At 47.4% G+C, this 14,080-nt stretch overlaps 1 protein-coding gene across 1 annotated transcript in view; it reads right to left on the reverse strand.

The window, feature by feature from the left end:
• FER1L5 (fer-1 like family member 5) overlaps positions 1 to 14,080 on the reverse strand; it is a 67,741-nt gene that overhangs the window by 34,100 nt on the left and 19,561 nt on the right. The window contains 10 exon segments of the mRNA XM_049856625.1: positions 1,570 to 1,747; positions 3,845 to 3,970; positions 4,911 to 5,005; positions 5,084 to 5,166; positions 5,256 to 5,299; positions 7,790 to 7,858; positions 9,658 to 9,710; positions 10,311 to 10,434; positions 10,639 to 10,754; positions 11,456 to 11,486. Of these exon segments, the coding sequence (XP_049712582.1) occupies positions 1,570 to 1,747; positions 3,845 to 3,970; positions 4,911 to 5,005; positions 5,084 to 5,166; positions 5,256 to 5,299; positions 7,790 to 7,858; positions 9,658 to 9,710; positions 10,311 to 10,434; positions 10,639 to 10,754; positions 11,456 to 11,486 (919 nt within the window).

Below are 14,080 nucleotides of genomic sequence, written 5' to 3' on the forward strand. Positions count from 1 at the left end.
ATACAGACCGAAAAATTCCGCTTGTACAGATGCAAAAGCACTGTGCTGTTCAGGGATGTACACATAAACCAAGAGCCTTCGAGCCGATTCTGACTCATAACAATGCTACAGGACAGAGTAGAACTGCCCCATAGAGTTCCCAAGGAGTGCCTCAAGGATTTGAACTGCTGACCTTTTGGTTAGCAGTGGTAGATCTAAGCAACTAAAAAACCAGGGTTTCCAATACACACATAGGTGGTAAAATTAAAAAGAAAAGCAAGGAAGAGATTAACACAAGAGTCAAGATCATGACTACTGCTTGGATGAATGAATCTGGGGCAGGCATGAGGGGGCCCTTTAAGATGCTGACAATTTTCTGTCTTTTAAACTGGATGACGAGTTCATGAGAATTCATTTTATTGTTTTTCTGTAAACCATATATATACATTTTATATACTTTTTGTATCTATATTTCATAATTTTAAAAATAGGTAGAACATATGCTAAGTGAAAGAAGCCAGTCTTCTGTATGTATGTCTATATGATTCCATTTATATGAAATGTCCAGGATCAGAAAATCTATAGACACAGGAAGTAAGTTAGTGATTACCTAGGACTGAGAAAGTTGGGGTGAGATAGGGAGTGACTGCTAAAGGGTCTCTTTGGGGTGATGAAACATTCTAAAATTGATCGTGGTGAAGGTTGTACAAGTTGGTACATACACTAAAAATCATTCAATTGTATACTCTAAAGGGGCGAATTATATGGTATGTGAATTATGTCTCAATTAAGCTGTTATAAACAAAAACAGGTTGAGAAGTGGGAAGGGTGGAAAGGCTCTAGGTGGGTAACGAGGTGGTGACCCTGACAAAAATGAACGTTCTCCTCCTCAGTTCTCTGACTTTAGCATGTATCTGAATCACACAGAGGGCTTGTTAAAGCATAGTGTGCTGGGCTCCATCCCTAGATTTTCTGATTCTATATGTCTGGGGTGTGGGCAAGAATTTGTATTTCTGACAAGTTCTAAGATGATGTTCATTCTGCTGGCCCCGGGACTGTACTTTGACAACGACCACTATTCTGTATTGCCCAATCAAGAGTAGATGCCCAATAAATGGATATTGGGTAAGTGGATGAACAGGTCGATGGGTGGTTGGTTGGGTCCTTGGGAGAATGATAGGTGAGATTGAATAGATGAATGGATGGATGGTGGTGGATGGGTAAAAAAAAAAAAAAAAAAAAAAATTGGTGGATGGGTAGGTAGTGGATAAATGGGTAGTTGGATGGATAGATGAATTGGTGAGTGGTATACAGATGGTTGGGGATGGTAGTAGGGGAGAAGATGGGGTTGAGAAAGTTGTAGTGTAAAATGTAGTGTACTGAAGTCAAGACCTACTTTCAACTCCTGAGTCACTACCTACTAGCTCTGCTTTGGCAGGTGACTTCTCTCTGAAGCTCATTTCCTCATCCGTGAAATGTGAGTTAATAATGGCTATGAATGTCACATGAGCTAATACACTTGAGAGGGCATAGCATAGACCCTGGTATGCACTGGATGCTCTCTACTTTTTGATTGGGTCTGACTATTACCATCATATATCACTGGGCTGTACTGCGTGGTTGAGACTAGAGGCTTGTAATTCAGGTCCATCTTGTTTCCATAGTGGCCGATGCTGACTTCGAATTGGATCAGGTCCTTAAAGTTGGGCATCATAGTGCAGGAGAGGAAGATGACACACAGCCCGTACTTTTGGCGGTTCTGTTGTTTCTAGAACAATAACCCCCACATCACCAATACATAAACCAAGAGACAAACAAGACAGGCAGGAAGGCAAGGATGATGATCCTTGTGCCTCTCAAAAGCCATCTTTGCTTCCCTTCAGGGTGAGTTAGACTGTCATTGAACCCCTCACCTCCCCTCAAAACTCTGACTTGGCTCCCTTGTGCCTGGCTGATCAAGAGCAGTTCCTCCCAGGACCTCCATCACCTGGCTCACTCCACCCAGGCAGCCCGCTTCCTTCCCTTCCCAAAATCAGGCACAGTGTGTCCTCCCTGGTTAGGCAAGGCTCTGAGTTGAGCCACCCTGCCCCCACTCCATGTAGAGGAGCCGCTCCCCTCCTTTTTGCCTAAACCCCCTCCTCATATGAGATGGATGTGGGCAAGGTAGTGTGGTTGAGGTTGTGCTCATCCCTCTTGACTGTCCTTTTCCCTCTGTGGCTCTTCACCCTAGAGAAGCCCTAGAGAAGACGAGTCTTTCTACTTTCTGCCCCAGCTGCCCACTCTCCCCACCATCCCTCCCACCTCCCCGGTGCTCTAGCCATTATGTTACCCACCCCCCCCCCTTTTTTCTGCTGCCAACTTCTGCTAACCCCCTGTACTCTACCAGTCTGTGCACTACCTCAGGTCTCCTCTGTCTTAAAAAACCACCCTCCTTCTCTCGCCAGCTACCACCTAATAAATCCCCATTAGAGTTTCAGTCATTTTTTACAAGCATTGCCTCTACGAACCATCTCCTATTCTCCCTCCCATCTATGGCGGCCTGGCATCTCTCCTGACCAAGGGCTACGGGCGCATTCCGAAGAGCCAACAGGCACGTTTGAGTGCTCATCCTTTCTCTGAGCCACATTCAGGCCTGTAGATCACTCGTTTCTGCAACTCTCCCCTCCTGAGGCTCCACTCCTCAGAAGACTCCTCCTCAGTCTCCTCTGCAAACCCTCCTCCTCTACCGCCTCTTAGACTGTGGCTGGTAGGCTCCCTCCTCAGCCCCTTTCTCCTTTCACTACTCTCCCAGGGCAATTTCTTCCACACCATTGGTTCAAATTCCAGTGTGCGGACCACACCCCTAGACCCAGGGTCCAGCAGTCTCTGAGGCTGGTCTACACGGATGTCTCACAAACACAAGCCAGAGACGGATGGTTCGTCTCCCCCTGCTCCTCCTCCAGGCAGCTCATCCTGGTGGGTGCTGCCCCTGACCACCTCATCACCCAAGCCGGAAAATGGGCATCAGCTTGGGGAGATGACTTCACTTCTGATGTCCTGTTAGTCACTAGTTCTGATCATTCAGGAACCTTCCCTCTTCTCCCCACCAAGACGACATCTCCCTTTCCCTTTATTGGGTGAACCTGACTTAGGCCCTTAAGCTCCAATCTATTTTTTTTTTTCATTATGGTGAAAATATACACAATAAAATATTTGCCTGTTCAACAAATTTCTACGTGTATAATTCAGTGACGTTGATTACATTCTTCCTGTTGTGTAACCATTATCGCTCCCTTTATCAAATTATTTCAGCCCAGCCTATTCTTAACACAGGTCTTCCTGGCCTTTTCTGCCTCAGCCGCCCTTCACTGCCTTCAGGAAAACATCCAAGCCTCTTAGGTTATTTCACAAAGCCCTGAGACATTAGGTCATGAAGAAACACCATTTCTCCTTAACTAGACTATGCATTTCTTAAAAGAAAACCTTGTCTTTCCTGAGCCCCCTAACCCTTGGTCTGGCACAGCATTAAGCTCCCCCAAAACCAGAAAACCAAACCCATTGCTGTCAAGTCGATTCCGACTCACGGTGACCCTACAGAGCAGAGTAGAACTGCCCCATTGGGTTTCCAAGGAGCACCTGGTAGACTTGAACTGTGGACCTTTTGGTTAGCAGTCATAGCTCTTAGCCACCAAGCAACCAGGGGCTTAAAAAACACTCAGGCAATCGATCAATCATCTTTCCGGATTCAGTAGAGTGTTCGGCTGGTGGCCAAGGCTTCAGAAACCTTGTGGCCAAGGCTGTGAGTAGTCAGAGACTGGGGCCCACAGTGGATCTGGACAGGCAGAAGGTCTATTTTTTTCCTGGGTTACCTGTTTCCCGTGATTACCTCCATCCTGGTCACTTCATGGGAGAGATCCTTTATCTTAAAATCTTGATGGGATTTTATGTGGGTGATTAGCTCCAGGAAGACTCGGCCTCGGTAAGCTAAACCATCCTTAACAGAGTCAGGACACTACTTGGGCAACAGAGGAAATCAGAAAAAAAGGGTGAGGGAAGAAGAGCGGGCAAATCTCCCCTGAATCCCGTGCCTGCCTGGGGCTGGCTTGAGGAAGATCTATGGAACCATAGTCCCGGGAAGGAATTTCAGGTACTCCAGACACCGCTGTGCCAGAAAACCTCTGGCCCCGATCTTCCTCTGCGTCCTCGGCTCCCATGGCTCCCCTGCTCTACCTCCCAGCCACCCGAAGCACCTGTTCCCCATAAATGCTCCATGCTTGGTGGCGGCGGGGGGGGCATGACAACTACTGAGTTTGTTTTCACAGTCTGGCCAATCAGGGTATGCCTAACCTCCTTGGCAATGGTGATAGGTCCAAGAGGAGCACATATGACCTGAGCAGGCCAATTAGAATGCTGCCCTGGGATTCCTGTTAGAGGCTTCAGAGGCCATGTTGCCTGCATGGAGGCCTGACTGCAGTAGGGGAGAATGAGGCCAAGGCATAAAACCAGCAGAGATGACACAGAGCAAGAGGGAGGGAGCCTCTTCATGGTGCTGAGAGTCTGCTCCTACAGCTCTTCTTCACTCAGATCCTCCCCAACCTCATTCCCTGGATGGTTAAGCCAGTCTGAGTTAGGTTTCTGGCATTTATAACCAGAGTTTGGAATAATCCAGTAGTTTTCTACATCTCCCTCTTCCTTGGTGTTAAATGTCCTTTGCGCCTGCTGACAAGCTCACCCGAGGTCTCATCTCGGGTTAAGTGAATGTCTAGAGCACTCCAGGTGTTCCTTCTTCATGCCACACCCCATGTCCTATATCTACCGTGGTTATTTATGTGGGGACTTTGTGTCCACTACTAGAACCCCCATGGACAGAAAGCAAGTCCGGGTCCTCCCCGAGCCTTAAGCATGATTGGCAAAACATCCACTGTTCCCTAGAGCTGAAAGGAGATGCTTACAGTGCCTTCTTCCTGGATCCTGAAAGGGGCCTTTTTACCCCCGTGGAGAGTCAGGAAGCTGGGGCCAAAGCAGGGTAGGAAGCCAGAGTACACTCCTGAAAGAAGATAGGATGAGAAGTGGTGGGGCCCACGGGGGAGAGACGCGGGAGGCTGGGGCTGGAGATTCTGCTTGCCTTCCATCTCTGCACCGGTGGACGAGATCTGGTTGAGAGACAGGCTGACAGTTCCGATCTCATCCCGGCAATCCTTCTGGAGGCTGGGGAAACATACTCTGCAGGCTGAGCCCCGACCTGGCCCTGCCTCTCTCCTCCCTGCACGAGCTTCAGCCTTAGCCCATTTGCTCACCAGTCCAAGACTCGCAACTTGATGTAGCTGGAGAGGCAGGGCAGCTGCAAGAGGAAGGCAGAACAGCAGTGGGCATGGGCTCGGGCCTTCTGGCCCCTGGAAGATTGTTAAGAGCAGCCGGGAAGTCCTGGGGTAGGTCCAAGGCCTGACTTGGTTACCAATGAGTCATTGAATCACAGACAAAGGTGAAATTACCATGGAGCTAACGGACCTTCAGAGACCCTGGGTGGTGAAAACGGTTAATGTGTTTGGCTGCTAACCAAAAGGTTGAAGGTTCAAGTCCACCCAGAGGCACCTCAGAAGAAAAGCCTGGTGTGGTACAATGGATCACTTTTGTGTGGCCTTTCTCGCCATGGTCTTGTAACAAATGAGGTAATCGTGGCTCACCGAGGGGACTGGATAGCTTGCTAATAACGCACATAAAGTTCATGGCACCCCTGTAGGGGTGAGACCATGCAGATGAAGTCTATGGGAACCTAACGAAGGGTTTGGTCAGTTTTTTCATCTCGCTAGGCTTAAAACGAACCATCCCAGAAGTGGGAAGGCGACGATCTTCCTACCACCAAGGAAGAAGAGCCATTGAAACCCGATGGAGCACAGCTCTACTCTGACACACATGGAGTCGCCATGAGTCAGAGTCAACTCAGTGGCAACTAGTTTAGTGACAATCAGGCCTGCATCCAAATGGCAAGGGCTCGGGAGACTGTTCTGCAGGAAATGGGTGAGGGTTTGGGGGTGTTTGTACAGGAAAGGAGAGGACTGTCTTCCCAGGGAGGAAGAAGAGCTGGTTCTGATCCTGAAGGGGGCTGAACATGAGGGAGGGCTTCCTGACATTCTGAGCACGCACAGAGCATCAGAGAATCTGCAGGGAAGGTCCCTGAGCGCTCCTCATGGCAAGGGACCGGGGGGAGGGAGCTTAGCCTGGTAGGGCAGGGACTGGGCCCCTTCTCAGGTCTCTTCCTATTTTTGTTGTTGTTATTGTTACATGCCAGTGGGTCAGTCCTGACTCATAGTGATCCTATGTACAACAGTCCTGTGCTATCCTCACAATCATTGTCCCGCTTGAGCCTATTGTCGCAACCGCTGTGTCAATCCATCCTGAGGAGGGTCTTCCTCTTTTTTGCTCACCCTCTACTTTATCAAGCATGATGTCCTTCTCCAGGGACTGGTCCCTTCTGATAAAATGTCCAAAGTATGTGAGACAAAGTCTCACCATTCTCACTTCTAAGGAGCACTCTGGCTGTACTTTTTCCAAAACGGATTTGTTTGTTTGTTCTTCGTACTTTTAGAGTCTGTAGAATCATCTGAGGAGGTGGGGGTTATGAGCAATCGTTAAAAATTAGGATTTAACAGGAGTCAGACTGGGGAAGAAAGCTTCCAGGAGAAACGAAGAGGGGGGTCCAGCAGAGAGAGGAGAGCAGCTCATGAGCTAATTAAATGTGTTGGCACACACAGAATGTCTAAGAAAGCTAGCCACTTTCTGGGGGGCCAAATCAGTGTCACAGAAAGTTCTACGCATTGGGCTTGTGGGAGAGTTCAAGGTGTTGCTCAGAAAGGTTTTTATTTTGTACACGGTGCTGAGAACCAGGAAGAGTCAAAAGGCAGTTACTGCTACACCAGGGCTTCTAGCGAATAGGGACAGGTGATCGAGGAGGCCTAAAGTCCGTAGGAGCCCTGGTGGTGCGGTGGTTGAGAGCTCGGCTGCCAACCAAAAGGCTAGCAGTCCAAATCCACCAGTTGCTCCTCGGAAACACCTTGGGGCAGCCCTAACCTGTCCTATAGTGACACTATGAGTCCCGGTTGCCTCGGCAGCAATGGGTTTGGTTTTTTTTGGTAAAAGGCTGTAAGGTCAGACTACAGAGGCCACAAACAGCAGCAGCCTGAGACCGCTTATCTCTCCGTGCAGCCCAGTGTGTAACTACGTCCCCAGTCACGCCTCTAGGCCTTCAACCGAGAGTTATATTCAGGCCCTTTGCCCAGGAGATAAGAAAATGTATAATACAGTTTAGGGTGGGTCTTTCAAATGTTTTGTTTGCCTTGTCTTGTAATGTGGTAAAAGGGCACTTTTAAGTTCTCTGGAAAGCTTCGCCCAGCTCCTTTCTTAATAAAAAAACAAAACCAGCTACCTATTAAGTCTATTCTGGCTCATGGTGACCCACAGGGTTTCGAGTAGAACTGTGCTCCACAGGGTTTTCAGTAGCTATGATCTTACAGAAGTAAATCACCTGGGCTTTCTTCCGCAGCACTGCTGGCTGGATACGAACCGCCAACCTTTCCGTTAGCACTCAAGCACAAACCATTTTGCCACTCGGGGACCCCATTTCTTAATAATACTGGATAAATAAGGTTTTCCATTCCTCCCAGCCTTCCTCCTGCTCCCCGTCAGGTGGAACTCCCCCTTGCTGTGCTTCTTGGCCCTCATCCCCCACTCGCACCCACACACGAACACCCCAACGCTGCCCTTCTGTCTGAGGGGCAGTGGGGGAAGGGTGGGGTGTGCTGGTCTTAGCCCTGGCTTCTAGGAGCAGCGATACCTGAATCGGGAAGGTCAGGATCTGGTTCCAGACCGGGTTCTCGGTTTGGGTCTGCACATTGGTCTTGAGCTGGGAACATCCCAAAGCAATGTCAATGCCAGCCCGATCCCGCCTTTGTGCACAGCCCCTTGGGCCTCCCGCCCAGCCATCACTTCCTGCCCGCTGATGGACAGCCGTCTGCAGCACAGGGCCTATCGTGCTGGCCCCTGGTTTAAAGACACCTTGAACAACATCTCATCAGCTACAGCTTCGGTTCTTTATGTTCATCCTTCCCTTTTTGCCAGATCGAGATTACTTAATATTTTCCCTTCCATTAATTTTCAATTGGCTGAATTTTTAAATAGAGGCAGAGTCACTAACTACATTAAACGAGTAGATCCAAATAGGTTTTGCCAGTTAAACTCTAAGATCCCCACGGAAGAATGGGCAAAAACATCGCTGATGGCACAGCACACAATGGTATACACCCTTTAAAAGCATCAACTGAGCTAATTGCTAAGCCTTATCTTATTCTAAACAATAATATCTTTGAAATTGAGTTAGTTGGACTGTTTAAACTTTTTAATACAATCTAAGACAAAAAATTTTTTAATGTATGCCACTTACCACCCAAGGTCATCTTTGACTTCGGGGGCACCCCAACCACCCTTTGGGAAATAAACCCTTGTGTACTGGTTTTAAAATATCTCCACAGACTCTTGGGCGGTCCTCCCTTCCAAAGGTGGAGCTGATCACTCCCACTTTGAGTGTGGGCCGGATTTAACAACTGGCATGTGACAAAATATGGGGGAAATGATGGTTTGTGAATTTTGAGACAAATCTGTTTCACTCTCACCTAGTGTTCCCCAAATTTAAACACTGGGCCCTTTTTTTGCGTATATCGCCACCAGCATGTTTGGAAAACGCTACTCTGTGTTCTTCAAGATTCATGGAATGTCAGCCACTCTCTGGCCTGGAATCTTCAATTTTCAGATGACGAAACTGAGGTCCAAAGGGGACCAGTGGCAGACTCAGTGTTGTTTGTTCGCTTGTTGCCATGTTGTTTCATTCACTCATCCATTCACCCATTGGTTACTACATTTGGTTTCTAGTGAGCATCTTCTCATGCAAGGTGCGGGGCTAGAGGGATACGGGGGTGAATCAGATGTGGACTCTGCCTTTAGCCTTTACGGAGTTCCTGGTCCAGTGGGGCCATACTGCTTGTTATGGATTTTATTGTGTCCCCCCAAAATATGCGTCAACCTGGCTAAGCCGTGATTCCTGGTATTGTGTGGTTGTCCTCCCTTTTGTGATCTGATGTGATTTTCCTGTGTGTTGTAAATCCTAATCTCTGCCTGTGGTTAAAGAGAATTAGGGTGTAACGCAACATCCTTACTCAGGTTGTAGCCCTGATCCGATGTAAGGGGAGTTTCCCTGGGTTGTGGGCCTGCATCACCTTTTATCTTACAAGAGATAAAAGGAGAAGTGAGCAGAGATATAGGGACTTCATGCCACCAAGAATGAAGAACCAAGAGGGGAGTACATCCTTTGGACCTGGGGTCCCTGTGCCGAGAAGCTCCTAGACCAGAGGAACAGTGATAACAAAGACCTTCCCCCAGAGCCGACAGAGAGTGAATGCCTTCCCCAGGAGCTGGCGCCCTGAATTTGGACTTCTAACCTCCTTGACTGTGAGAGAATAAATGTCTCTTTGTTAAAGCCGCCCACCTGTGGTATTGCTGTTACAGCGGCACTAACTGACTAAGACACCACTCCTTAGTGGAAAAGCTGGGAGACAATTCCTGGTGTCCTACCCACCATCCCTTCCTCTACACTATTTTATTTTCTCCAAGTGTCAGTTCTTCTAAGCCTTAGACCCTTTGTATGCTTACCTTTTTCCCGCTTAGTTCTACCTCCAACATAGGGTTCGCTGCCTGGTATTTCCCTATGAACAAGAAGTTAAAAGACTTCTGAGACAGCAGCACTCTTTTGGGAGGAATAAGCGGGGAGGGGACAGGACGAAGTAAAGCCCCCTCCCAAGATTTAGCTTGGTGTCCCTGGGAAGATCTGCCTCGAATTACCACTCTGCCCCTTCAGTGTGTCATGGCACTCCATGGCCTTAAGGGGCAGGAGCGGGGCTGACATAGGCAACTTTGAGAAGGAGTCTGGACATCAAAGACAGGTCAAGGGAATGAGACCCATTTAAAGGGTGCCCATGGGGCTTTCATAAAGCAATTCTTGGACAATTTCAGTCTTACGCTGCCCCCCACCCCAAATCTTACCAAACCCATTGCCATTGAGTCAATTCTGACTCCAGTGACCCTACAGGACAGAGTAGAACTGCCCCATAGGGTTTTCAAGGAGCGGCTGGTGAACTTGAACTGCTAACCTTTTGGTTAGCAGCAGCCAAGCTCTTAACCATTGCGCCACCAGGGCCCCACCCCATATCTTAGGTCATTGTCAAAATGGAGCGGGGAAGTCCCATGAGGATCCGGCATGCCGCTGTGTAGGGGACCACTGTATCACTCCCCACCCTGATCCTAACTGAGATGAAGGTCCTCCGCACAGTAGATGAAGAACTGCAGTTGGGCTGTGTGGATCGGGACTGCTGCCGACTGGAAGAGCTTAGGGCCGGTGTCATCAGCCCTGTAGGGTAGCATTAGATCCACCTGGAGAGACCAGTGGGATAAGGTCAGAATCATGGGGAGGTCACAGCTAAGGCCACCAGACTATGCTTCCCTGACCTCCCACTTGGGGCAGTGGACAGAGGGAAGGATGTGAGGATCAAAAGCTACTTTGAGGGTCCAAGGATGCTCCAAGGAAGGCAGCCCCACAGGGAATGTTCCTGAGGAGGGTGTAGGGGGAAGCCTCACCATGGCCTGGTCTCCCACACCAAGGGCACAGATGGTGACTTTCAGGTAGCCTCTCAAGCCACTGCTGGGGTTGTCTGGCTGGCAGAGGCCTAACCACTCCCTCAGGAGTGTGTGACCTGGGGAAGCAGAGGGCGCCATAGGAGACCAGAGTCCAGTCTCCAGGAGTGTGTGACCTGGGGAAGCAGAGGGGGCCCTGGGAGACCAGTGTCCAGCCTCCAATCCCTCTTTCCTGAAGTTAGTCTTTGTTTCTAAGCGGGGAGGGGAATGGAAACCTGTCTCATTTATTCTGGTCCTCAGCAATGGGCAGTGGTTGTATCTGCCTGAGATCCTGGAGGAACAGCAGAAGCCACCCTAACCATTAGGCAATGATAGTCCACTCACAGGGCTGCCAAATGTTCACTTTAGAAGTAGGGACCCCTCTTTCCCACCCTAGGAACTTACAGTTCTTACTGACCTGGTCTGGAACCAGATACAGTAGAGGTAAGAATTTCCTCCAACCCTAAGTCCAAACCTCAACCTGAAATGTTGGGGCCAGGTCACAGTGGGTATCTCTACTCAGACTTCAATTCTCCCAACCCTGGCCTCAAAAAATAGAAATCAAATCCCAGGCTGAAATAAAAAGCTATCATTTGACCCAAATGCTATTATTATAAAGTAGGGTAAAGTACACTAAAATATTATCAAGTACAGAAAATAATTCATAATCTCTAATGCTCTCCCCTGTGTGGTGAAGATATGGGGATTTGGTGGCATTTTGATACTTGGCCTGGTTTTTCTCAGAAGACACACGTATTTATGACAACTGTTACCTACCTACCTGGAGAATGGTAGATAAACCCAATATCTGTCTGAAAAAACAAGAGCGGAGTGAGGGTTAGTTAGGGCCTCCAGCCAAGACTTGTGATCCTACTAACGTGGTGAAAATACTCGTTACCTGTGCCTGAGCACTCGTTCTGCCTTAACTCCTTTAATCTCTAAAACAAACCCATTGCCATTGAGTTGATTCCGACTTATGGTCGATCCTGTAGGACAGAGTAGAACTGCCCCACAGGGTTTCTAAGGAGCGCCTGGCGGATTCAAACTGCTGACCTTTTGGTTAGTAGCCATAGCACTTAACCACTTTACCACCAGGGTTTCCATAAGATAGGACTATTATCACCCCACTCTACAGAGAATGGTGCTGAGTTAGAGAGAAGTGCCTAAAGTCTTACAACTAGTAGATGACGACGTCTGGACTGAAAGAGCCTTTAACTACCACACTGCATTGCCCGACCAACAGTGCTGACTCTCCCCTGAATGGGGAAAGGGTATCTGAGGTCCTGGGGGAAAAGGGTGGTAAAGGTAGGAGTTGGCAAAGAAACTATAGCTTTTCCCTTTTCCCTGGGAGATGGTCTCTGACAGAGGCCTGAGGGGTGTGGAGTGGAACTGAAGGCAGTATGGGGCAAGGCACCTTCAGAACATTCTGACCACACTTGCAACCCACATCAGAAGGTTCCATAGAGCAGCCACAGAATTCTGCCAGAGGGTCTGCTTGGAAACTCAGCCATCCTCTGTGTGGCTAATTGCCTCCGTGAACAACTGCCTCCTTTGCCATGAGACCAGAAGAACTGGATGGTGCCTGGTTACCATTACTGAATATTTTGATCGTAGATTCTGTAGAAGAACCTTGATCAAAAAGGGGAAAACGCAGAAGAAATTTCAAATTCTCATGGAATTCAGGCTTTCTGGAATCAAGAATGTTGGATGAACCCCTGAAAATATTGCCCCGAGAATCTTTAAACCTGAAACCAAAAAATATCCCTTTAAGCCTTCTTAAAATCAGACAATAATTTAGCTTAACTAGTAAAGAATGTCTACCTTGACCATTATGCTATTTTACAATCTAGCTACATGGGATCAAACTGACAATAGCAACTGGAAAGATTAGATTAGGAACCCTAGGGGACAATGAGTTTAAGTTAATTGAGGAGGAACAACTCAGAAAAGGAGGGTGAGAACGGTTGTGCAACTCAAAGAATGTGATCAATGTCACTGAATTGTACTTGTAAAAACCGTTGAATTGGTGTATGTTTTGCTGTGGATATTCTGAACAACAATGACAAAACAAATAAATTATTAAAAAATAAAATTAAAAACCCCAGCCCTCCTCTTGAGTTAGATAGGTAATGAGTTCTTAGATGCAACACCAAAAGCATGACCCATAAAAGAAAAATAGATAAACGGGACTTCATCAAAATGTAAAACTTCTCTCCTTGAAAGAAACGCTTAAGAGAATGAAAAGACAAGTCACAGGCTGGGAGAGAATATTTGCAAATCCCATATCTGATAAAGGACTTGTATTGAGAATATATAAGCAACCCTCAAAACTCAGTAATAAGGAAACAAACAAACCAATAAAAACGAGCAAAAGGTTTGAGCAGACACTTTATCAAGGAAGATATAGAGATAGCAAAGAAGCCCACGAAAAGATGCCCAACATTACCAGTCATCAGAGGAATGCAGACTGAAATCACGTCGCAATGCCGCTACACAGCGTTAAAATGGCTAAACTAAAGACAGAGTATACCAAGTGTTGGTGAGAATGTGGGGCAACGGGGACTCTAATTCACTGCTGGCGGGAAGATAAAATGGTAAACACTGAAAGTTTTAGAAAAAACCTACCAGATGGTCTAGCCATTCTACTTATGCATATTTACCCAAGAAAAATTAAGACATATGTCCATATTAAGATTTGTATACGTGAATGTTCATAGCAGCTTTATTGTAATAGCCAAAAACTGAAAACAACGTAAATGTCCATCAATGGCTGAGTGGCGAAACAAACTGCGGTATATCCACACAACGGAATATTACTCAGCAATAAAAAGAAACCAACCACTGACACACACACCGAGGAAGCTCAGAGTGAAAGGAGACGGAGAAAAAAGAACACACACTGTGTGACCCCATTTATACGAAACTCTAGAATATGCAAACAGATCTACAGAACCAGAAAGCAGGTCAGTGGCTGTCTCGGCATGGGAAGGGGGGAGGGGGAAGGAGGGGAGGCATACAAAGGAGAGCGGGGAAGCTTTTGGGGGTGATTGACTATGTTCATTGTCTTGACTGCAGCGACGATTTTATGGGTGGATAAATATGTCAAAGCTTACTAAATTGTACGCTTTAAATAGGTGCAATTTATTGTATATCAAATATACCAAAGCAAAACTGTTAAAAAAAAAAACCTACTTGACACCCCTAAAGAAGTGATATATCTAAATGCAGTGGTTAAGAGCTTGGCTACTGCCAAAAAGGCCGGCAATTAGAATCCACCACCTTCTCCTTGGAAACCCTGGGGCGATTCTGCTCTGTCCTATGGGGTCACTGCGAGTCCGAATTCACTTGAAGGCAACGGGTTTTTTTTTTTTTGGTTAACAACAAAAGAGGAGACAGAAACAGATAT

Source organism: Elephas maximus, chromosome 17 (assembly GCF_024166365.1).
Source record: "Elephas maximus indicus isolate mEleMax1 chromosome 17, mEleMax1 primary haplotype, whole genome shotgun sequence".
Classification (NCBI taxonomy): Eukaryota; Metazoa; Chordata; class Mammalia; order Proboscidea; family Elephantidae; genus Elephas; species Elephas maximus.